Raw genomic sequence first — 23,933 nt, 5'->3', positions numbered from 1 at the left:
CTTTTTACCATATGTCATCCGGGAAGAGCAAGCTAAAGGAACAGTGGGACACCACTATGTCCCTGTGAGGATGACTACGATCCAGATCACTGCCAATGCTCAGCCCCGGGGAGGATGGGAACCAAGAGGAAGTCCATTTGTCAACAGGAGGAACGTGAGATGGAGGAACAGTCGGAGCAGATAGCTGGATGGGTTCTTACAAAGCTAAACCTTCCCTTACCACAGGATAGGGCAACCACATCCCTTCATATCTACTCAAAGAGGGCTACAGCTTATGTTCACACAAGACATAAACATGGATATCCACTGCAATTTTGTGCAACACTTGGGAGCATCCAGGATGGTGCTGGGTAGTTAAGCAAACTATATCTAGAAAATAGGATGTTATTCAGGAAAAAAAAAAAAGATGAACTCTCAATCCACAAAAAGAAAGAGGAGTTTCAGATAGATTTTGCTAAATCAAAAAAGTTGATCAGAAAAGACTGCACACTAAGTAATTCTAATCATAAGACATTGTGGAGAAACAATACAGAGATCTGTGGTTGGACCGGCAAGATGGCTCTGAGGTAAAGATACCTGTCATGCATGCCTGGCAGCCTGGATTCTATCCACAGAATCCATACAACGGTGGAAGGTGTGAACTGACTCCACAGAGGCATCCTGTGGCACACGGACTCACACACACACACACACACACACACACACACACACACACACACTGAAGAGCTGTGGTTGTCAGGGCCTGAAGGATGGGGAGAAGTCAAGCATAGAGGATTTTAGGAACAGGATATTGTTGTGTAAACTGCATGTGATTACGTATGTCAAAGTGTGCAGAATGCATGCCATCAAGAATGAATTTTCACATAATGTATGGACAGTGAGGGATAAAATGTGTCAATTTGAGTCTGTGTCAGTTCTATCAAATGCACCACTGTGGTGGAGGAAGCTCATAATGAGGATGACTATGAAACGAAAACTAACCTAAGAAAAGAGATCAAAAGTCAGGTGTGGTGGTGCGGACCTGTAATTGTTGTGCTTGGAAAGTGAAGACAGGAAGATCAAGGGTTCAAGGCCAACTTCAGCAACATAGGGAGCTCGAGGCCAGCCTGGGTACTGAGACCCTGTTGAGTGTGTGTGTGAGAGAGACAGACAGACAGAGAGACAGAGAGAGAGAGACAGAGATAGAGACAGAGAGACAGAGATAGAGACAGAGAAACAGAGACAGAGATAGAGACAGAGAAACAGACAGAGACAGAGAACAGAGAACAGAGAGACAGAGACAGACAGACAGGAAAAAAGAAAAAAGGGATGAGCCTCAAACCTAGACCTTGTACCATATAAAAGTTAATTCATGGATCACGGACTTAAATATAAAATGTCCAACTTTAAAGATTTTAGGAAAAAATAAAATCTCCAGGAAGTGGAGCTAGGCAGATTTAACAGTAGAAGTATCCATAAGAAAAATGAATATACTCTACCTCACTAACATTAAAATACTCTGTTTTACACAAGACATTATTCAGAGGATGGAAAGATAAGTTGCAGGGCAAGAAGTCATCTACAAATTACAGTCTGACTTCTAGACTATGTAAAGAACTCCCAAAATAAAACACTAATGATAATAACGGAAAATGAGCAAAAGATATTTTACCAAAGAGATTTGTTGTCTCTTATCCACATTCCCTCCTAGACCAGGAGGCCACAGGTGGGAAGAAACGGTGGGCGGCTCTGAACCTGCACTGAGTCTGCTTTTGCTGTCTATACAGACCTCTGATGAAGTTTGCTTACAAAGTGCTCAACTAAGAAAATAACGATAACTAATAAAAAACAAGACAGTATACTGTAGTAAATGTTATGACTGATTTCTTTTTCTCCTTCAAATATATTTTTAAAAATTTACTTGTATGTTTGTGTATGTGAGTGTGTATGTGTGTGTCTGTATGTCTCTATCTGTGAATGTGGGTGCAGATATCCAAAGAAGCCAGAAGAGGGCACTGGGATACCCTGGAGATGGAATTACAAGGCATTTGTAAACCACTTGACATGGGTGCTGGGAACTAAGTTCTCATTCTCTGTAAGAGCAGCAAGTGTTCTTCGCCTCTCTCCAGGCCTCAATTTTTTTAATATTTATTTTTATTTCATGTGCATTTATGGGGGGTGTCAGATCCCCCAGAACTGGAGTTACAGACAGTTGTGAACTGCCATGTGGGTGCTGGGTATTGAACCCGGGTCCTATTGGAAGAGCAGCCAGGTGCTCTTAACCACTGAGCCATCTCCCCAGCAACAGGCCTCAAACATCTTATTGTGTTGTGTGCACCCTCCATATGACAGTGTAAGATTGCCTATGGGATGATGGGAGAGAGATAGATGCATGGTGGGCATTGTGATGTAGATCTGGGCTGCTGTGGACAGGTAGCTTGAAGACAAATATTACAGTACGGTTGGTCTGGAACCTGAGTCTGCTATTAAGTGACTAATGGATAGTGGCCTATGTAGCATGCATTGTGTCTTCAGTGACTGATTCCCACCCCACCCCACCCCAGGTCAGAGCAAGGAATTCTAAGAGAGTTCTACTGAGCGGGGAAACTGATCTTTTATAGTGTACTGTGGGAAGAAAGGAAGTAGGCATAGTGACCAGGAAACATGGGAAACAGTTTGACAATGAAACTAAGCATGCAATCATTATTGGAGCCAAAAATTGAACAGTTAGGTACTTATCTCAGAGAAATGAAAATGAATATACACAAACACACACATGTGCACACACACACACTTGAGTGTGTGCTTGTGCATTTGTGCCTGTACATAAATGCACACGACAACTTCATTTGGAACTAGAAGCAAGGCAGACATGCTTTGATGGGGGAATGACCTGAAAACTGTATTGCACCTCCATGGAACAACTCCATAGTGACAGGGATCAGACTCTGCTGCACAGCAGTGTGGATGTATGTCGAGAGCATTCTGCCCACTGAAAAAAGTCAGTTCTAAAAGATAACATGCTGTCTGACCCTGTCCTAGCTAGGGTTTCTATTGCAGTGAAGAGACACCATGACCATGGCAAGTCTTATAAAGGAAAACATTTAATTGAGGTGGCAGCTTACAGCTTCAAAGGTTTAGTTCATTATCATCATGGTGGGGAGCATGGCAGTGTGCAGGCAGACATGGTGCTGGATAAGGAGCTGTTACATGTTGACTGGAAGGCAACAGGAAGTGGTCTTCTACATTGGGTGGTATCTTGAGCATAGGAAACCTCAAAGCCTGCTGCCCCCATAGGGATACACTTCTTCCAACAAGGCATACCTACTCCAACCAAGCCACACCTCCTAATAGTGCCACTTCCTGTGAGATTATGGGGGCCAATTTCATTCAGACTATCACGGACCTTCTTTCTATAATATTCCTGAAATAATAAAACTGTTCTATTGTCAGTAGCCAGAGTTACGGGTGGTAGACAGGAGAGAATTAGGTGTGGCTATAAGGGGCAAAAAGAAGAATCTGGCTATGGAAGGGCTCTTTGACCTTGGCATCTCAATGTCTAGACTGTGAAACTATAGAATAATTTTGTAAGATGCCACCCTTTAAGCTCTCTCTGTATTTTTTTTAACTATACATAGATTTACCGTTATCTTAAATTAAAAAGCTAAAGGGAAATGTAAGAGCCAACAAGATGGCTCAGTAAGCAAGGACACTTGCTAAGTTTGAAGAAAGGCCTGCCTGAGTTTGGTCTCCAGGACCCACATGGTAGAAGGAGAGAACTGACTCCCATTAGGTGTCCTTTGACCTCCCCACATGTGCTGTGACATGTGTGTGCCTCCACACAGACACACATACAGACACGCGCACTAAATAAATAAAATGCATTAAAAAAACAACACTAAAGACTTTGTCGATAACCATAGTCTTCTGACTTCTTTGGAACAAATAAAATCCTGCTGCTCTGGGCCTACTTTTGCCCACGACCACAGTCGGCTGGAGTGGGTAGTGGCCGCCTCCATTAGGCCAGACCCCCTGTCTGCCACAGTTCTTGCCACTCCCTAGAGTCTCACACCCACAGTCATTGCTTCTTGCCTGTCCCCTAAAATCCCTAGTTCGCCACTTTTTTCTTTTCACGTTATTTCCCTGACTGAGAAAAGACTGTTGAAGAGGAAGTGAGAAAACAATTGGCAATAGATTGCCTTGTGTTTATTTTTAAGTGTGTGTGTGTGCGCGCGCACTCAGGTGTGTGCAGGGTACTCAGTTCTGAACATCATTCCTTAGGTACCATCCACTTTGGGTTTTGAGACAGGGTCTCTCGCTGAAACTGAAACTTTTCCATCCTACCAAGTTGGCTGGCTAGTGAGCTCCAGGGAATCCTGTCTCTACCTCACCAGTGCTGGGATTAAATGTGCATGCCACTGAACCTGGCTTTGTGTGTAGGTTCTGTAGGGTTGAACTCAGGTTCACATACTTGGGTAGCACACACTTCCAACAACAAAAATATTTCCCAGCCCCACGCTGCTTTTTAAATCCGATGACTTCAATCAAAGAGGCCCATAACCATTAATCCAAAATGTTTGCACTGTGGGAGTCAATGAGAAAGTCTCTGACTTTGTTCACCAGGGCATTAAGCTAATATTCTCAAAATGGATAATGGCAACATTTGGATATGTACTATTCAATAAAATAGTCAAAAGTTCATTCTTCGACTGTGAAAACCTTTTCTGACTTGAAAACACCTTTTTTTTTTGCGTTAAATCAGCTCTGCATTCAAACATGTGCCGTGTCCATGGGAGCCGCTGAGTAGATGCAATCGGGAGAAAGTGCGCTCAGCTCTCATGACATCAATTTTAAAAGCACAGGATAAACAGTAGTGGTCATGACTTGTGAAATGGGGCCAGCTGTCGTGCTAAAGGACGGCTGAGGATGTGGTGACAAAATGGCTCCACAGGTACAAATACATCACACGGGTCCAGGGGGCTGTGTCTTCCCTTGCCTCTCGCTGAACACAGATGTTGGGGGGGGCAGTGTAATCAAGAGAGCTGCGCAGCAGGAGGCAGAGAAGCTTCCTGAACCCACCTGGTGGTCCGAGGTGCTGTTCTCGTTGCCCATGGTGACTCGGGGTGCCCAGCGTCCCTCAGAAGGGTGTCAGAGCGACTGGAAAAAATGAAAGGGCATAAACAACTGGGAAGTGGGAGCAGAGCTGAGGTCTCTCTCTTCTGCGCATCTCCCCAGACTCAGAGCCAGACGATGGTAAATGTTTATCTCTTCAGCCACATCATGGAAAATCACTTTGGGTTCTCTTTTGCAACATGCCACCCAGACTTCTTTCCCAGCGTGGCTGCCGCTTTCACTCCCCACCCAGGCTTGGCAGCAGCTTCTGACAGGCAAGTTTGTTCCTGAGTCTGAGTTAACGCCAGCGTGCACACATATGCACATACACAAACGAGTAACAAAAGGGTCCCCCTAATGCCAGGAAGCCTGGGGAACCCCGCTCCCAGGAAGATTTTCTGTTTCCAATTGTACGCAGTTTGCAAAGCCAGTGCGGCTGCTTTCTCGCTGTGGAGGACAGTGCAGCCCGCTGCCAAACATTAGGAGGTGGGAAATCTACTTCTCTCCAACAACATGGTTGGATTGCTGTTGTTCTTCCCTCTGAACACTTGGCTCATGAACTCAGCTTCACTTCCTTGATGAGGAAAATAGGGATCTCGGGGCCAGGCTAGGAATAAATACTCTTATGAAGCTGCCGAGACTAACAGAACCGCGCTGTGGGGCATTCAGGGACAATACTGACAATCCTCCCAGCTAAAATGTGCCCTGCACAGAGAGGCCCTGCCCTTTGCCTGGTATCACTCACTAGAATTCAGGGACCAAGCTGGCACCTTCCCTTTATTTTCTTCATGGAAAAATTAAACCACAGAAACTTTGAGGGGAAAAAAAATCAGATGCATTTTAAAGCCGGTGCCTCGGAGAACACCAATCTCAAGCAGTGTGGAGGACCAGAGTTCAAACCCCGAAAGCCAAGTAGGAAGCCAGATGGGGTTGCCTGCATTTGTAATCCCACCATTCCTACCGGAAGATGGGAGGCAGAGGCAGAAGAATGGCAGGGAGTTTGCAGGCCTGGAGGACGCAGCCCAGAAACCAGACCTTGTTGTGAGGATTCCTGAAAGTTGTCCTCTGACCTCTGCAAGTGAGCTACAGCAAGAGTCTGACCCCCGACTCCTGGCATGGTTGTGTGCATGTGCGCGCATACATACAAATTAAAATGAATTAATTTAAAAACACAACTTAAAATTAACCAATTGGTTTGCTTAGTTATTCAACCAGCACTGATGGAGTAACCTGTCCATGCTATGCGTACTGAACAATCGTGGATCAATAAAATGTAAGTATTATGAGCAGGCCCAATTAAATGAACCTGGAGCCTGGGAATGCAGCTCAGCGAGCAAGCCCTTGTCTAGAATACACAAGACCTTGGTCCAATCCCAGTACTGAAAAAATAAAATACCTCAAAACTGATGAAATGGCAGTAATGTCACCCTCGTACACAAGTCTCTTGTTCCTAACGTTTAAATTAAGAGAATATAGTTTATCAATAATTTTAGACAATGTGTTTTGAATATTCACCCCACATACTAAGTTGTAGAATGAAAAAAGTCATTTATTTAAAATTGATCTGTGCCATTTATTTTTCTTTTGTTCATTCTAAAAGACTCCTCATAAGCAAATAATGTTGCTAGAATCAATATTCCTTAATTAGTTGTTAAGTTTCTTGTATGTACCAGGCTAAAATATATGACATTAACTTTCACATGGTCCATTGTAATTTTAATTTTTTCCTTTTTAGCCTTTTTGAGACAGGGTCTCTCTACACATCACTAGCTGTCCTGGATCTCACTATGTAGACCAGGCTGGCCATGAACTTGCAGAGATTTGCTTGTCTCTGGAATTAAAGGCATACACCACCATGCCCAGGTATAATATTAATTTTTGATACTCATTCACTAAATAAATTTAATAATTTTATTAAAAACCATAAAAGATTTTTTTCCCCCAAAGTCTCAAACTCATTGTTGCTAAGGATGGCCCAATCCTCCTGCCTCCACCTTCCAAGTGCTGAGCTGGCTTTTGAACAGGCAAAAGCAAGCGGCAAAACTTCTGACACAGCATGACTCTGAGATGGCGAAGAAGACGGCAGAGTCACATCAGAGCCCTCCTCTGGGGACTACAGGACAGGCATCCTTCAGCTGCCCCAGGCCAGAAAGGCAGGTGCCCTACCTCTGCTTCCACTTACCTTCGGGGATAGTCTGAACTTTGGAGGTTTCAGCCCACAGAAAGTTTGCTTTTCAACAACTGGACTTTCTCCTGATCCTTTCAAAAACCAGTGAGGTCTAAGCTGCGCCCTGCTCCAGTTGGACGAATGACCGTTCCCCACCCAGGTGCTGTCACAGACAGACCAGCTGGCTTCATACCTGGGCTGTGGCTGAGCTTATCCAAGCCTTCCTGCCTGGGACTCTGCACCTCCCAGCTGGTCCCTCCCAGGGCCTCTCCGCCAAGCATTTTCGCATTTTCCCCTTGGTGACGTTAGCAGAGGCTCCTTTCAGAGCCGGTTTATTCTAACCAAAGCTGCCCCTGCCCTCTCATTGGTCACGCCTAGCCTTGCTTGCTTTTGTGCATGAGATCAGGGAACAGATCTCTTTCTAGAAAGAAGTCACGTGTTCACAGAGCTTCTTGTGTGCACCTGGGGAAATTCCACTGTGGATACTATGGGAAGACAGAAAACTCGTGGAAAGCAGATGACGTGGCAGTCTGGCACGGTTGGTGTGTGCAGAATGAACTTAGCCAGGCGTGGCTTGCGTTTCAACTAGTGAAGTCATAAAAAAAAAAGTACTGTGTGACTGGATTTGCTGATAGGCAGGCCACTTGCCCTCTGGGGTGAAGGAGACCTGCAGACCTGATAGAGCCCCAGGCACCCAGACAAATATTCTCCCGCCCACTGGCTTCTACTCCCATGATTCCTTCACTTTTTACTTCCAGTGAAAGAAAGTACCTGCAGAAGCCTCTGACCCTGTGACCAGACTGAACCTATTCAGGGAAACAAATCAGCATTTTGTTCAAGGATCCCTGGGTACCAGGCAAACACTACACACTCCCTGGAGGTGTTTAAAGGCTCCTCTCGGGGAGAACTGAGGGCAAAAGAGCTCAAGTCCACTTTGCATTTGAATAGAGCAGAATTGTGTATGTGTGGGCATGTGCCCAGATCATCAACTTTCTAACTGCACAATGGAATATTATTCAGCCATAAAAAGAAAGCATTGGTTCATGATACCACTCTGATAAGTGTCCAATGTGTTGAGACAGACACAATAGGCTACCCCTCAAGTGACTCCATTTATCTTGACAGAATTGACAAATCCACAGGGACAGAAAGAAAAGTTGTGGTTCCCAGGAGCTAGGGAAAGACTAGAAAGGCTGAATGGTTGGACGCAGGGATTTATTTTGGTGTGATAAAAGTATTCTAGAGGGGCTGGAGAGATGGTTCAGTGATTAAGAGCACCGACTGCTCTTCCAAAGGACCCAGGTTCAATTCCCAGCACCCAAATGAAGGCTCACAACTGTCTGTAACTCCAGGATCCAACACTATCACACAGACATACACACAGGTAAAACACAAATAATTTTTTAAAAAAGGGTTCTAGAATTAGAGGTAGCAACTCTCCCAGTGACACCCTGGAACAGTATGCATACAGACGGTTACTGAGTTGCTTGTTTAAAAATTAAATGTGTAAATTTATGTTACCTGAATTTCAGCACAACTGTTTCCTTGAGTTTTTGAGATCTGTAGTCCCGGGTGGTTATGTAGCCCAGGCTGGCCTTGAACTCCTGATTCTTCTGCCTCCACCTTCCAAGCACTGGCATCAAAGGTGCACACTGCCATGCCTGCCTAGAGTTCTTGTAAAGCTGAGTTTCACATTTGGGGTTCTGTGTGATGTATAGTTGGGGCGGGGGAGGAACTCTGGCATTGAGGGGGAAAGGTTTGAAAATTGTTTCTGTTGTGTTTATCAAATGCCAAGGTTTAGAGAAATGGGAAAAAGAACTCTTAAATCACAGGATTTTTTCTAGGCTAGAGAAAAACCCTATGAAGCGAAGGTCTTGGATGAGCAGTGGAGGATGAAGAAGGGGATCTTGAACAGACGTAAAACCCAGTGAAAGCTAGACAACAGGAAGTGGAAGGAGAGGAAGACTGCTCCTGAAGGAAGGGGGAAACGTGAAACTAGCCAGCTCTGAGGTACACAGGGCTCTGAAGAGGGGGCTATGCGCAGCGCCCAGTTTTCAGTTCCATGTATTTCGGTGACATGATTCTTGTCACTGACCCCCAGCTCTACAGCTCATACTCAAAAGGTGTGAGTGTTCAAGATTTCTCCAAGAATGTGAGTGGGTTCAGGCCCAGAGCCATGAAAGGTCAGCTCTGGGCAGAGAACCATGACTGAGTGACTGAGGCGAACGTAGGGAATGCCATGGACGGAGAGGTAAACACAGCAGTGCATTACCCTCTCTTGGTACGGGTGCCTTGCTTGGGATGCCTCTCTCGGCCCTGGAGATGTCTGTCCAGATGTCTGTCCTCTTCAAATGACTTTCTATGATCGTCTCTCAGTTGTTGCTTATGAGAACATCAGTCAAGTTGTGGATTAAGGCCTACTAGTATGGCCTCATTTTACTATGAGCCCCTCTTCAGGACTGTGTTTCCAAATATGGCCATATCCCCAGCACTGGACCTTATGAGCTCAACATACAAACAGAATTTGGAATCCATCAAAAGAAGAAATTTGAAGACACTTGGGGAAAAAAAAAGCCAAAGAATGATTTTAAAAGAAAAAAAAAAGCCGTAGAGAAGACCTGCAGGGCTCAGAGTGGGGCAGATCGGACATCTGATCTCACTGGCTTCAGTAGTCTAGAGGCTCCGGATACACTGCTAACTGCTTACGGGGGCTGCTAGGGTATAAAGTGCCAGGCGTTTAACTGGTGAGGACACAGAGGGCCTGGCCTGGAACAGAGAAGCTAGGAGAAAGAGTAGAGGAGGGTTTGCAGGGAAGAGTGGAGTAATTGTCTGGGCCAGCTTGGTCCTGGTGCTGGAAGATTAAAGGGACAGAGAAGAGGCTGAGGAGGACAAGACAGACGTGCAAAAAATGAAAAAATACCCCTAGGCACTTTGCCCAGAACCATGCTGCCGGCAATTGCTCTTGAGAAATGAGCACCAGCCCCAAATCTGGACCTGCATCCTGTACTCAGGCAGCACCTAGGTCTTTGACACAATGTTCTAGCTTCATTTCTGTTGCTATGATAAACAACCCTGACTAAAAGCAGCTAAGGAGAAGAATTTATTTGGTTTACAATCCCTGGCTCCACTCCATTAGCCAAGGGAAGGGAAGGCAGGAAAGAAGTCAAAGTGTCACATCCGGTGAAGAGCAGAGAGAGAGAGAGAGAGAGAGAGAGAGAGAGAGAGAGAGAGAGAGAACACATGGATCCTTGCTGCTCTCCTCTCAGTTCCACCTGGTGGAGCTTTGTTCAGGGTTCAGGGTTCGCTGTCTAGGGAGCAGCACCACCCACATTCAGGGGGGTCTCCCCACCTCAATTAAACATCAAGACCATCCCCCACAGACATGCCAGCAGCCAACCTCATGTAGTAAATTCTCATTTCCAGGTGATTCTAGGTTGTGTCAAGCAGCTAAAACTAATCAACAAGAATGTTTTGCCCAGGACTGGCGAGATGGCTCAGTGGTTAAGAGCATTGCCTGCTCTTCCGAAGGTCCTGAGTTCAATTCCCAGCAACCATATGGTGGTTCACAACCATCTGTAATGAGATCTGGTGCCCTCTTCTGGCCTGCAGGCATATATGAAGACAGAATATTGTATACTTAATAAATAAATAAATATTTTTTAAAAAAAGAATGTATTGCCCATGTGAAGACTCAGGTCTAAGAACCAGTCCCAGTCAGACATGCTTCCTCTTGGTTTAGTTACCCTGGAGCTAAAAACCCCAGGCACCCCAGGACCAGAGGCTTTTTATTGTGGAGTATTCCTTTACACTGTGTGAATATATGTCACTGTGATTGATTTAATAAAGAAGCAGACTGGCCAAAAACTGGACAGGATAAGGTTAGGTGGGAAAACTAGACTAAGGATACTGGGAAGAAGAGGGTGGAGTCAGAGGAGTTGCCAGCCAGACACTGGAGGAAGAGAGATGATGCCACGTGGCAGAATATAGATTAATATAAATGGGATAGAGAGATAGATAGATAGATATGTGTGTGTTGTAAGAGTTAGCTATTAATAAGCCTGAGCTATTGGTCAAGCATTTATAATTAATAAGACAGGGCTGGAGAGATGGCTCAGTGGTTAAGAGCATTGCCTGCTCTTCCAAAGGTCCTGAGTTCAATTCCTGGCAACCATCTGTAATGAGGTCTGGTGCTCTCTTCTGGCCTGCAGGCATACAGACAGAAAAAAACACTGTATACACAATAAGTAAATAAATAAATATTTAAAAAAATTAATAAGACGTTTCTGTGTGGTTATTTGGGAGCAGATGCTGAAACACAGAGAAGCTCTGCCAACATTTTATCATATGACTGTTATTGAAGGGAGGTGGCTCTTTTTGAGTAAATATTATTTGCTGAGGGCTCGCCATAGTCCTGGTACTATGCTTGGTTCCTGTATAATCTTTTTTTTAAAAGATTTATTTATTTATTATATATACTGTATTCTGCACCAGATCTCATTACAGATGGTTGTGAGCCACCACGTGGTTGCTGGGAATTGAACTCAGGACCTTCAGAAGAACAGGCAGTGCTCCTAACCTCTGAGCCATCTCTCCAGCCCCTTCGTGTATAATCTTTGTAGCCAACCTATTGGTCAGAACTATTATTGCTCTTCAGCAGGTGAGAAACCAGAAACTCACTAAGGACAGATGTGGCCAAACGGCAGGTACCCTACCGGAAGGTGGGACTAGAATTCCAGGTGGGACTTTTTTTTTCTTTTTCAAATTGTTTTTATTGAGCTATATATTTTTCTCCACTTCCCACCCTTCCTCCCCCTCCCCTTCTACCCTTTCCCATGATCCTCACGCTCCCAATTGACTCAGGAGATCTTGTCTTTTTCTACTTCCCCTGTAGATTAGATCCATGTATATCTCTCTTAGGGTCCTCTTTGTTGTTTAGGTTCTCTGGGGCAGGCAGGACTTTTTGATCCTCCCCTATGTCCCTTTCTTCTCAGGGTGTGAGCATGGGAGGTATTTCTTCAGTGTTTCTCAATCACACATGAGACAGTTGCCCATGGGGGCATATGCTTCTACAGATTCATCCCAAGACAGAATTTACTGACATGCTGTATCTCAGGGAAAAACAAAACAAAACAAAAAAACAACAAAACAATCACATTACTGGGCCTCATAGGCTGGCACACACAGGGTTGTTTCCATAAAGCCAAGTGCCTACTGTTAGCATGGAATAAGAAAGCCGGTTGTCAAGCAGATCAGGGTATTAAGCTTGACCAGAGCTGCAGTTGTTCCCCTTGGACACAAAATGTGGCTACTCTATCTGAGGAGGCCCGTAAGTGGGTCACCAGGTAACAGGCATCAGCTCCTGATAACTGCACCTGGCTCCTGGGTAAGGCACCTGGGTTCTGTCTTACTCCAGCAATGCAGACAGCTGGCATGTTCAGACAAGGGAATCTTGGTGAGCAAAATAGGCCACACTCATTGACCTGAGTGACCTGAGCCACTGTCCATTACTAAGGTCACACCAAGAACAGACCTGATTGGACATTTACTTCTGTTAACTTAGTGGTGGCTGCTGTAACCACGGTTGGTGCCACCATTCCCCTTGGACACAGTGAATTAATATCATTTTTATATATATCAAAAAATTCTTTTTCCTTGGCGCATTTCAAACACTTGATAAATTCTGGAGTCTCTCCAGATACAGATGGAAATGTTGGGAACATATGAAGTGGAGAAGAACATCTTCTCTACTACTTCCTTTCATCTGTGAAGAACCGAGGCCTGGAAGGTGTCAATGATTTCCCCCAGCATCTCTTAGCATGAAGGAGCTGGACCAAGGGCTAGCCACACACAGGCTTGTTCCAGGCAGTCTCATCCGGCTCATCCCTCATGCCTGCAAGGTGCTTCTCTGGGGTAAGAGCTGAGAAGCCAGCACAGATGAGTGGTTCATGTCCTGCCTGCTATGGCCCCTGGTCATCAGTCCACCGGCTGCACCAGCAGAAAGTGGGGCCCAGGTCATATTACTCACCATGAGAAGATCAGGGTAGTCTCCAGCAGCTTGGTCAGTCCAGTTGCCCACACCAGCTTGGTCCTCCAGCCAGCCAGCCAGCCCTCTTCCTAGGCAGCCAGGAAGCTCAGCTTCTCCCTCCTGGGATCCAGTTCAGTTGCTCTGACACCCTACCTTGCCCAGCTAAGCACAGGGCTACTTATAGCTCTGTTATCATGTTCCCACTTCAATACAAACAAACAGCTGTCGCCCGGGAGAGAGATTTACGAAGAGACATTGCCTGGTTGTCACTCTGGCAGGAGACTTTCATGAGTACCAGGGACCTGTTTGTTCCCTGAGGTTTGAGTGAAATGACAGCTCTTCCTTCACACCCTCCCTTGCGGGTCTTGTACCTTTTTTTCCATCCTCCATTTCTCAGGCCTCTGAAAAATTTGGACATCCACAGTTCATTCCCACAGAACTTTAGAGCGTGGACAATGTAGGACGGCCTGCTCCCAGGACTCTGATCAGAGGCAACACTGACATATTCGCTCCTGCTGGGACATGTAGCCAGCCTGGACTAGCTGCCCCAAGGCTAGCTCCGCACGACTGTGACATTTCTACCAATCAGCTCACATCAGGAGCACTCAGGATAGTTCCACTACGCAGGCCGGTTATGGGGGTCTGCACCAGTGGGGAGAGGCTTCCTGATGTTGCCCCCCACCCTCCTACACACATACTCACTCTGTCTTGCTTTATTAGGTCTTGGTAGGAGTGATTGGGGATGAACTGGAAACAGCAGCTAAACTTTGCTCACGCTGATAAATAGAGCAAAGAGAAGCAAAAGCCTCAAGGCACAGGAGGCCAGAGAGGGAGAGCCCTTGGGGCTACATGATCTTGGACAGGCTTCAAAGATCTGCTGCTTATGCAGATTTGAGCTTGAGTCTAAGGGACAGGGAAACCCCAGATGACATCTGTCAGGAGCCATTTCTCTTCCCCCCCCCCCCCCGCAAAAAGGAAGGGGGATATGTCAGGAGCCGTTTCCCCCCAAAATTATTACAGGAAAATTATTACATCGCCCTGGGTAGTCTGCAGAAAACCCCACACCCCCAATAGTATTGAGAACTGTTCTATTGACAGAGCCTACCCCACACCCAATTATCTGTTAATAGAGAGCTATCTGTTAGCAGAACCTGCCCCACACTTCAATTATCTAGAGAACTAGGTGTGTCAACTTGTGACTTCCTGGTCGAGGAATCGTGACCTGACCTTTCGTAACCTCCTGGACCGCGGACCACACGGCAAGATTCCATGCCCCTGCCCCCATCCCAAGCCAAACTCCTCATCCTATATAAGCTGTAACCCTGACTCTAATAAACGGAGGCTCTGACAAACCTAGCATGGCCTTCTTCCTCTCTCTCGCCCATATCTTCCAGATAGCGCCTCTCCGGGACCCTGGAATTACTGAACTGCCAGGCGGGTTACAACCCCTAGACTGAGTAACCCGCCGAGGCGGTCTACAGACATCTGAGGAGATTTATATGTATATACCTACTTCTCCCAGGGCCTCGTGAATGTAGGCAACATATCTATCAAAAAGCTACAATACACTCTCAGTATAAACACATTTATAAGCAGAAAACCCACAAAAGACAAAATTGGGTTTTCGAAACTCCCTTTGAAAAAACTTAGCAGTAATCTAACAAGACTTTCCCATGCCCACAGAAGAATGTTTCCCAACTGTAGTGGACACCAAGTTGCTTCCCAGACTTCTCTGTTTACAAACATGTCCCCTCTTCTCCATAGCTTGTCTCTCTCTGGGATGTTGAGGAGGTTATAAAAAGGAAGCCTAGGCCTGCCGTTGGTTAGATCAAGCGAGAAGATTGCTGAAACAAGAGAACTGTGAACAGGGGCCAGAGCTGAGGCAAGTCCCAGCTGATAGGGTCGGAAGTGGACAAGGACTGAGTGGGTCCATGTAACTGGGGCAGAGAGCAGTCCAAGTCTGGTGAAAAGGGACACAGGGTACTTGGTGAGATGGGAAGAGAGGCTGTAACCATACTGAGGACATAGGCTAGCTTGGGAGGCAGAGCTTCTGGAGGCAGGAGCGCTCTGCCCTGAACCCCTGTGCCGTTTTTAGTGAGGAGACAGAGAGTGACATCACAGGATGTTTGAGGTATGTCTTGGCGGCCCAGCCCATCAGCACCATTTTGTTTTTTGGGGGCTGGAGGCCCATGAACTTTTGGCATCATTGTCTGTCAAGCCGTCCTTCTTTAAAGTAGAACCTGGGTTAGTTATAGACTCTCTAGTGCTGTCTGGGTATTGCTAGTAGTGGGAAATTCACTACCTCCTGAGGAAATAGACATTCCAGCTGGAGAAGGTCACTCTGGCTCCCTGGGAACTTACTTCCATTGTTCCATTATCTGCATCCCATCAGGATTCTGGAAGTACTCTCCCAGGGATCTCGGAACCATGATTACATTACCGGGCACGGGCTGGGTGGCAGTCAGCGATGCAGCCTGCAGACTGACGAGAGCCATCCCATTGAATTTCTGCACCACCATCCTAACAAGCTGCAGGCCCAACTTCAATTTACCTCGTTCTGGGATTACACTGAGCCAGCATGTTCCTCTGTCTCTACGGCTGGTGAGTGGTGACTGAAAGCGAGCCAGCCCACAGCAGACCACAGACATAGCCCAACAGCAACCAAGAGAACCACCCAGAAAAGTAGCTGGCCTACCTGAAAGTGTTAGCACACAGAATAAAAGCTAAAGAGGTCTCTCTTGTTTTAGATCCTCAAGTGTTTGGGGGTAGTTTGTGATGTCGCATAAGTTAACCCATCAGATTTCACCACAGGTCCTGTTAAATCCCTTTCACGGCAGCCCATGCCCAGCCCTGGTTGGCACTGGACCTGTGCATCTGATTACAAAGAACGCCGCACATAGGAGGTCTGAGCAATGGGTCCCTCGGTTTAGATGGTAATCAACAAGCATGGCCTTTGCCTGACAGCCGCTGGTGTGAGTCTATGGCAAACAGACTTCTGGGATGAGGCTCAGAGGATCCTGTTCTGAAATAGCAATACGATATTAGCTCTGCAGAGCCCCTGGGCTCTGACTGAAAACACGAGCTCGCATCTGGATTTGCTGCAGAGGGTCTCTGCTCCTGCTGCACAGATATGTGACGACGTGCTCCAGGATGTGGTTCTCTTATTCACCCTTTCCACATGCCCCGCTCTGCCGATGAGATTAGCAGAAACCGCACGGCTTATGAAAACAAGCTGAAGCAACCCACAAGGAATTCAGACATCAATCTGAACCCAAAAGCTGAGCTGCGCGGTCACATTTGGGAATCGACTGCAGTATCGATATAATTGGGAACTGTGGGCTGAGGAAGGGGTGAGGCGGGATAGAGTGAGGACAGAGACTGCTCCAGGCCAAACCACATGACAGCCATCTAAAGTGGAGGAGGGATGGCAAGCGAGTCAATTACAGCAGAGCCAAAGGTATCAGTAGCAACAAGACATCTGTTAAGGCCCAGCTGAGAAACTGAACACATCTGCCCTCCACATGACATTGTAGGACTTCGTAAATACTGTTATTAGACTCTGCAATTATTTAAATAGAAAGTTTTTTTTTATTTTTAAAGGAGTTATTCTTCTAATTAATGTATGTTTGAATGTGGGTATGTGCACATGAACATGGGTGCCCTTAGAGGCCAGAAGTGTCAGGTCCTTCAGGAACTGGAGTTGTGAGCTGCCCAACATGGATGCTAGGATCAGCAGGTAAGAATGCTTGCTGCTGGGCCAGAGAGATGGCTCAGTAGTTAAGAGCATTGCCTGCTCTTCCAAAGGTCCTGAGTTCAATTCCCGGCAACCACATGGTGGCTTACAACCATCTGTAATAAGGTCTAGTGCCCATTTCTGGCCTACAGACATACACACAGACAGAACACTGTATACATAATATATAAATAAATATTTTTTTTAAAAAAAAGAATGCTTGCTGCTGCTGGGTGGGAGACAGAGTCAGGCAGATCTCTGTGAGTTCGAGGTCTACAGAACAAGTTCTAGGACAGCTAGGGCTAAACGGAGAAACCCTGTTTTGGGGGGGGGGAGGACAAAAGAACTTGCTGTTCTTCCAAAGGACTTAGGCTCAATTCCCAGCACCCACACAGCCAAACAGCCAATCACAACCATCAGTAATTCCACTTCCAGGAGACCTGATACCCTTGTCTGGCCTCTGCAGGTGCCAGGCACACAAGTGGCATACAGACACACATGCAGACAAAATATCCATACATAGTTTTTTTTAAAAAAAATCAACTAGAAATATAAGTATTCAATATAATCTGAAGGGTTTCTGACCTAAAGCCTCAGGTGCCTGAGAAGCTCTGGAGGGAAAATTACCTTGACTAATAACACCCATGGAAGCCTCTGGTCAGGAGATGCACATATTAAACCTGCTGGTACCTGCCACGCCCTGACTGCAGGGGAGCTGACCTGCAGGCAGGACTCTTCCAACCCCAAACGTCCCCCTTTCCCATCCTATGCAACCCCAAACTCCCCACATCACGTGAGCACAGTGTTCCTTCTGCAGAGGCACCGTGTCCCTTCAGTTTTTAGGAGTAAAGAACACATCTGCCTCTGTCAACATCTGCCTGCTGTCTTTCGCTGTCTTTCATCTTCATGTCACTCCACCAATCCCGATTTAACGTAATCTAAGAACTCTGAAGTCAAGGGAGAGTTTGGTAAGTACTGTTCGAGGTTATTAACGCCCCCGGGGGAGAGCTCAGAGCTTCTGCCTCTTTATATTAGCTTTCCGGGTAGCTGGATATAATAGAGGCACCTTAGCTCCCTGCCTCCAAACCTCCTTCCCCATGTGATGACAAGCACCGAGGAGCATATACACATAAACAAGTCTCTCTGCCTTCAGGGAATGAAAAGTATAAACATTCTTTGAAACAGCTGTGAAAAAAGAGTGCAGTCATAAAACCTTAGCACAATTTGTCAAGTTTTGCCTTCCACACTCCTACAAATGTCTCCAGGCAGCAGACTGACTGACCTCCCAAGGAAAGTGTACGGAAACAGAAGCAGGTAATAATGGATCCTGGGTGGAAATAGAGTTCATGTCAGGATGAACTGGCCATAGTAGGATTAAGGGGGCAAATTTAAAAACACAGGGGTGTAAGATAAAAAGGGCCAGTGAAAGAACACCCTGGCCCTGAGACCAGAGCCAAGGAAAAACACCCTGCCCCTAACCAAGCTCTGGCCACAAAATCTCACCAATCACTAAGCACAAAATCCAACCAATCCCTGAGCTTGGCCCAGAGTCTGACCACAGAATCCTACCAAGCTCCGGAATTGAAATCCCACCAATCTCTTACTTGTCCCAAGCTCTTGACTTGAGAGCCCACCAATCCCCACCCTGGAAAGCTCCACCCCTAAGAAACCCTATATAGGCCCTGTATTTGGTTCAGTTTCCTGCTGTTTCTCTCCTGAACAGAGACAGCCACTCTCCCAGTTTCTCCCAGTTTTTCCCTCTCAATAAATCTCTTGTGTGATGTTTGTTGTGTGGTGTGACTTTGTGGTATTTGTTGGCTCCCAACTGCCAGGATAGCTTTCCATCTGAGCTGTAACGCTTACAAGGGGACTTAAAGGGGCAGACAGAAGTTAAAGGCAGTCTTCAAAATGCATGGACTCTGGGGAAGGGGAATGATGAGCAAAAACAACAGAAGCACCCTATGTGTTGAAAGAAGGAAGAACATTTAGAGTTCTCCAAGAAAGAAACAGAAACACAGAATCAGAAGCCTGGGAAATGTTCCTGGCACCTGATCATAGAAAGCATGGCCTCCCTGTGGAGTCAGAACTAGGACTGACAAGCGGGAATCCTGAGATAGACCAGCCTGGCAAAGATGTACAAAACTGCGAACAGATCCACACAGAGCCACTGAAAAGAGAAGTCAGGAGAAAAGTCTTCACTCACATCCATTCAGAAACTCTTTTATACACACTAAAACTAGCCTTGAAGCAGGAAGAAACTAAGTCAGCACTCTCACCAAAATGAAATATCATCAAACATTTGACTATATGGAAAGTACCCTGGATAAGAAACTTAACAGTGCAAATAGAAATGAACAAAGCTAGTCTAGAGGACTGTTCACTTTTAACATGAAAATCAAAGATTAAAAACTGGCAATTAACTGTAACAGAACAAGATTCAGAAATAATTGAGAGAAAAAAGAAAGGAAGGTTAGAAAGAAGGAAGGATGACTAGACACAAACAAAAAGATTATTGATTAAACTCAGCAAAGAAATAGAGAAAAAGGCAAAGCTACCTGGAAATAATAAATTATAAGATACTCACAGAGAAACACATTCAACTACAAACTTAATAAAGGTCATTGAAGAACACAAGGAAATGAAAAGAATTAAGGACTATTCGGAAGTAAATAAAAAGAGTCAGGGTGAAAGGAAGACAGGAACCAGGCAAGCAAAGAAGGAGGAATATAGGTAGCCCTTGTACACCTGAGATAAAAGCAAAACAATAGGGGCTGTTTTATATATACACATGTATATGCATGTGTATTTTATATATCCATACATATCCACACATAAAGCAAGATAACAGTTGCTCCGGTTTCTAGAACACCCAGGGGTTCGAGGTATAGCTCTAACAGAGACCGTGAAGGAACCCTGCTTACTGGCTTGTTCCCAGGTCATGAAGAGGGCCCAGTGCTGACGGCAATGTTTTAGGAGGATGGCATCCTTCCTATCTAAGCTGGGCTTTGCCAAGAAACAGAAACCTTACGTGTTTCTCCAAAGCTCTAAAGGCTGACTGATTGCTCCTAACCGCAACTGCCAGCACCCCATCTGTCTGAGAGAGTCCCCGCACTGATCCCCTGTTTGTTCCAGTTTTCCAGCAGCCTCTGTCATCCGTATACCCATATAAAACCCAACAAGTCTTGCAACTGGGTGCTGTCCAAGCCAGCCTGCTAGTTTTTTTTTCCCTGCTGTTTATTTGTTTTAAAGTAAACTGCTTTGTATCCAAGGAGTGACTTTGATGGGTGGTTTCTTGCTGTACCTACTTACATTTGGTGCCAAAACCTGGAGGGAAGGAACACTGGGTCCTCCTTTGGGGGTATGGTCTCTTCTTTAACGTAACCAAAACAGCAAACTTAGCCCTCCTGTGGTATGGATCATTTGCTTCTGCTGGCCTCTGCCATCCACCATATCTGACTCCAAATTTTAGAGTTTGTCTCTTTGGCTATTTCTCTCTGCCACCTACTCTACCCATTATCTCTTGTCATTTACTTGGGTAAGGGTTGTCTCAGGGCTGCCTGATCTCTGTCTGTCTCTGTCTCTCTCTGTCTGTCTCTCTCCTCTTCAGTAGAGACAGATAAGAAGCTGTGCTGGTAAGCTAGGCAGCCTCCTTTTGACCTTTGGGTGCCCATCACATGAAGGAGGGACATCTCTCTGCTGTTCCCAGGCATCACATGAAGGAGGGACATCTCTCTGCTGTTCCCAGGCATCACATGAAGGAGGGACATCTCTCTGCTGTTCTCAGGCATCACATGAAGGAGGGACATCTCTCTGTTCTTCCAAGGCATCTCTCTCACAGACCTTGATCCTCTGCCATGCCCTCAGATTGTGGCTCGGTCTTACAATGTTTCCACTTTCCTCCCTGCAACTCCAATCCTACACTATTGGAATCTTCCCTCTGGCAAAATTTCCACTTACAGCCCCCTTTCTAAGTCTCTCTCCCCTCCACCTCCTGGAAATTCTTTACTTTCACCCTTTTTAGGATGCCCTCCTTTTCCACCTTCTCTTTCTGTCTCTCTTGCTGGCTTGCTGGAGCCTGAGCTGACCATGGGCTCTTATTATATGCGTCAAGTCCCCACCTACCCGACTCTCTTTCCCTCCTTGGACTCATACTCCAATAAGCCACTTTGTCTTACTACAAATGGCTTGGCCTCAATACAAACTAGATAAGTCAGTCTCAATGACCAGAAAATGACACAGTCAATTTTTAAATTCTCAAAGATTGTGACAAACTTCTACCACCACACAGGCAAATGATCCCCAAATCCCTTCTCTCTAAGCTTTCTTTACTCTCTGTTCTCAAAAACATCTTCTAAGTCTTTTTTAAAAAAAAAAAAAGATTATTTACTCCAAAGCCACAGAGAAACCATGTCTCGAAAAACCAAAAATAGTAGTGTTCTGTCTGCATGTATGCCTGCTCTGCCAGAAGAGGGCACCAGATTTCACTATAGTTGGTTGTGAGCCACCATGTAGTTGCTGTGAATTGAACTCGGGACCTTTGGAAGAACAGCCAGTGCTCTTATCCTCTGAGCCACCTCACCAGCCCTCTCTAAGTCTTTTTGTTCTCTGCTGTTGCCCTTCCCTCTGACCACTGGGTTCAGTCTTTCAGAAGTTCAAATGTCTTTTAGGTGCGGATAGTATAGAAATCTTGTTACATACTGTTCTAAGCTGTGAAAGGCTGGCTCTGGAGAGGGGATTTGGTGTGCCTGAGTCAGACCCAGGTATGTTTATTCAAAATCTTCCCCCACAGTCTTTGTCCTGGGTCAGGGTGACCACCTGACTCTGTGATAGGGAGGAGAACACAACAGAACATCCCAGGAAAAGACACTCTGTGCTTGAGAACAGCTAAGAGGTAAGTTATTGCCAACAGAGGTTACAAAGGACAAAGTGTAATTTTCATAAGTTTAGCTTTCTGAATACCACCCCCTTTTCCTTGGATTTGTTTACTGAAATTTTTTTCGAAATGTAAACTTTTTTTTATCTCAGGGTCTGTGAGAATAGTGAGATTGTGGTTTTAAAAAGATCTCTGTAGTCTGCAACAGAAAAAGTTATCTTAAAACTTGTAACAAGAACACTCCTGCATTGCTGGTGGGAGTGCAAGCTGGTACAGCCCCTTTGGATGTCAGTGTGGCGATTTCTCAGAAAATTAGGAAACAACCTTCCTCAAGACCCAGTAATAACACTTTTGGGTATATATCCAAAGGATGCTCAACCGTGCCACAAGGACATGTGCTCAACTATGTTCATAGCAGCATTATTTGTCATAGCCAGAACCTGGAAACAATTTAAATGTCCCTTGACTGATGAATGGATAAGGAAAATGTGGTACATTTACACAGCAGAAAAAAATAATGACATTTTGAATTTTGCAGGCAAATGGATGGAGCTAGAAAACACCATTTTGAGTGAGGTAACTCAGACCCAGAAAGACAATTATCACGTGTACTCACTCATAAGCGGTTTTTAAACATCAAGCAAAGAAAATCAGCTTACAAATCACAATCCCAGAGAACCTAGACAACAATGAGGACTCTAAGAGAGACATACATGGATCTAATCTATATGGGAAGTAGAAAAAAACAAGATCTCCTGAGTAAATTGGGAGCATGGGGACCTTGGGAGAGGGTTGAAGGCGAGGGGAGAGACAGAAATGGGAGCAGAGAAAAATGTAGAGCTCAATAGAAATCAATAAAAAATATATATACATGTATGAAAACTTGTAGCAAATGGGTTGATAGTTTAAAGTCTATGAATAGGTAATCTTAATTTGCTACACCATACTAAAATAGATTTGCTACAGCATACAATAGGTGTAACTTGGATTCAACTTTTGCTTGTAAAAAATAGAATCTGGTGTACACCTTTTATCCCAGCACTCAGAGGAAGAGACAGGCAGATCTCTGTGAATTTGAAACCAGTATGGTCTACAAAGTGAGTTCTGGAACTAGGGCTGTTACAGAGAGAAACTATGTCTTGAAAAGACAAAGAAAGAAAGAAAGAAAGAAAGAAAGAAAGAAAGAAAGAAAGAAAGAAAGAAAGAAAGAAAGGAAGGAAGGAAGGAAGGAAGGAAGGAATAATAAAAGAATCTATCTATTTGTATCTATCATATTGCTAACAACATATGTTTAATAATTAACATTTAACGTTTATGAATTCCCACTGTTATAAAGGTTTATTCAAGCTAACAGAAACTGACTTAAACATTTACATCTAAACTCTTTGTGTTTGGTAACGTTGCTAAGCTTTAGTTATTTGGAAAAACTGAGTAATAGAAGAAACTGTGATATTTTGTAAAGGTACACTATGAAAGGATCAAGAAAACGAAGTTCCAGTCTCTCTGTGGACTGAATTTAAAGTTTAGTCTGATACTAAAGAAAACTTCAAATTCAAAAGCATATATTTTAAGTCTCAAACTTAACAGGGACAAAATTGTGAAATTCTAACCTTATGAAAGCTACTAATTTAGTCGGGCGTTGGTGGCGCACGTCTTTAATCCCAGCACTCGGGAGGCAGAGGCAGGCGGATCTCTGGGAGTTCAAGGCCAGCCTGGTCTACAAGAGCTAGTTCCAGGACAGGAACCAAAAGCTAAGGAGAAACCCCGTCTCAAAAAAAAAAAAAAGCTACTAATTTGTTATAAATGCTAAAAGATAATTAAGGTATGCAAGGTACTGGTACGTCCCCTCTCAAATGTTCAAACTCTGTAATGTGCTCAGAATTATGTTTTTAGTTATGCCAAGTACAAATGTGATTCATTTACAGAAAACATGTTTTAGCCTTTTGTTTATCTTGTCAAAGCTCAGCCTAAAGCAAGTAACTGAAAACAAGAAAAGTTTGTTTAATATAAAATAATATTCAAAATTGAGTATAATTTATAAAAG

General features: G+C 44.9%; 1 protein-coding gene across 20 annotated transcripts in view; it reads right to left on the bottom strand.

Moving 5' to 3' along the window:
• Positions 1-23,933, bottom strand: part of Tacc2 (transforming acidic coiled-coil containing protein 2) — a 208,903-nt gene that overhangs the window by 176,488 nt on the left and 8,482 nt on the right. For 17 of the 20 annotated variants that reach the window (XM_075972486.1, XM_075972495.1, XM_075972503.1 and 14 more), the window contains exon 2: positions 5,059-5,136. In XM_075972486.1, the coding sequence (XP_075828601.1) occupies positions 5,059-5,091 (33 nt within the window). In that variant the 5' untranslated portion in view covers positions 5,092-5,136. Of the gene's footprint in view, positions 1-5,058; positions 5,137-13,283; positions 13,706-23,933 lie in introns of those variants that run through there. The other 3 variants (XM_075972487.1, XM_075972492.1, XM_075972494.1) reach the window with 3 other exon arrangements.

Source organism: Microtus pennsylvanicus, chromosome 5 (assembly GCF_037038515.1).
Source record: "Microtus pennsylvanicus isolate mMicPen1 chromosome 5, mMicPen1.hap1, whole genome shotgun sequence".
Taxonomy (NCBI): Eukaryota; Metazoa; Chordata; class Mammalia; order Rodentia; family Cricetidae; genus Microtus; species Microtus pennsylvanicus.
This window is presented reverse-complemented; position numbering and strand designations above follow the sequence as displayed.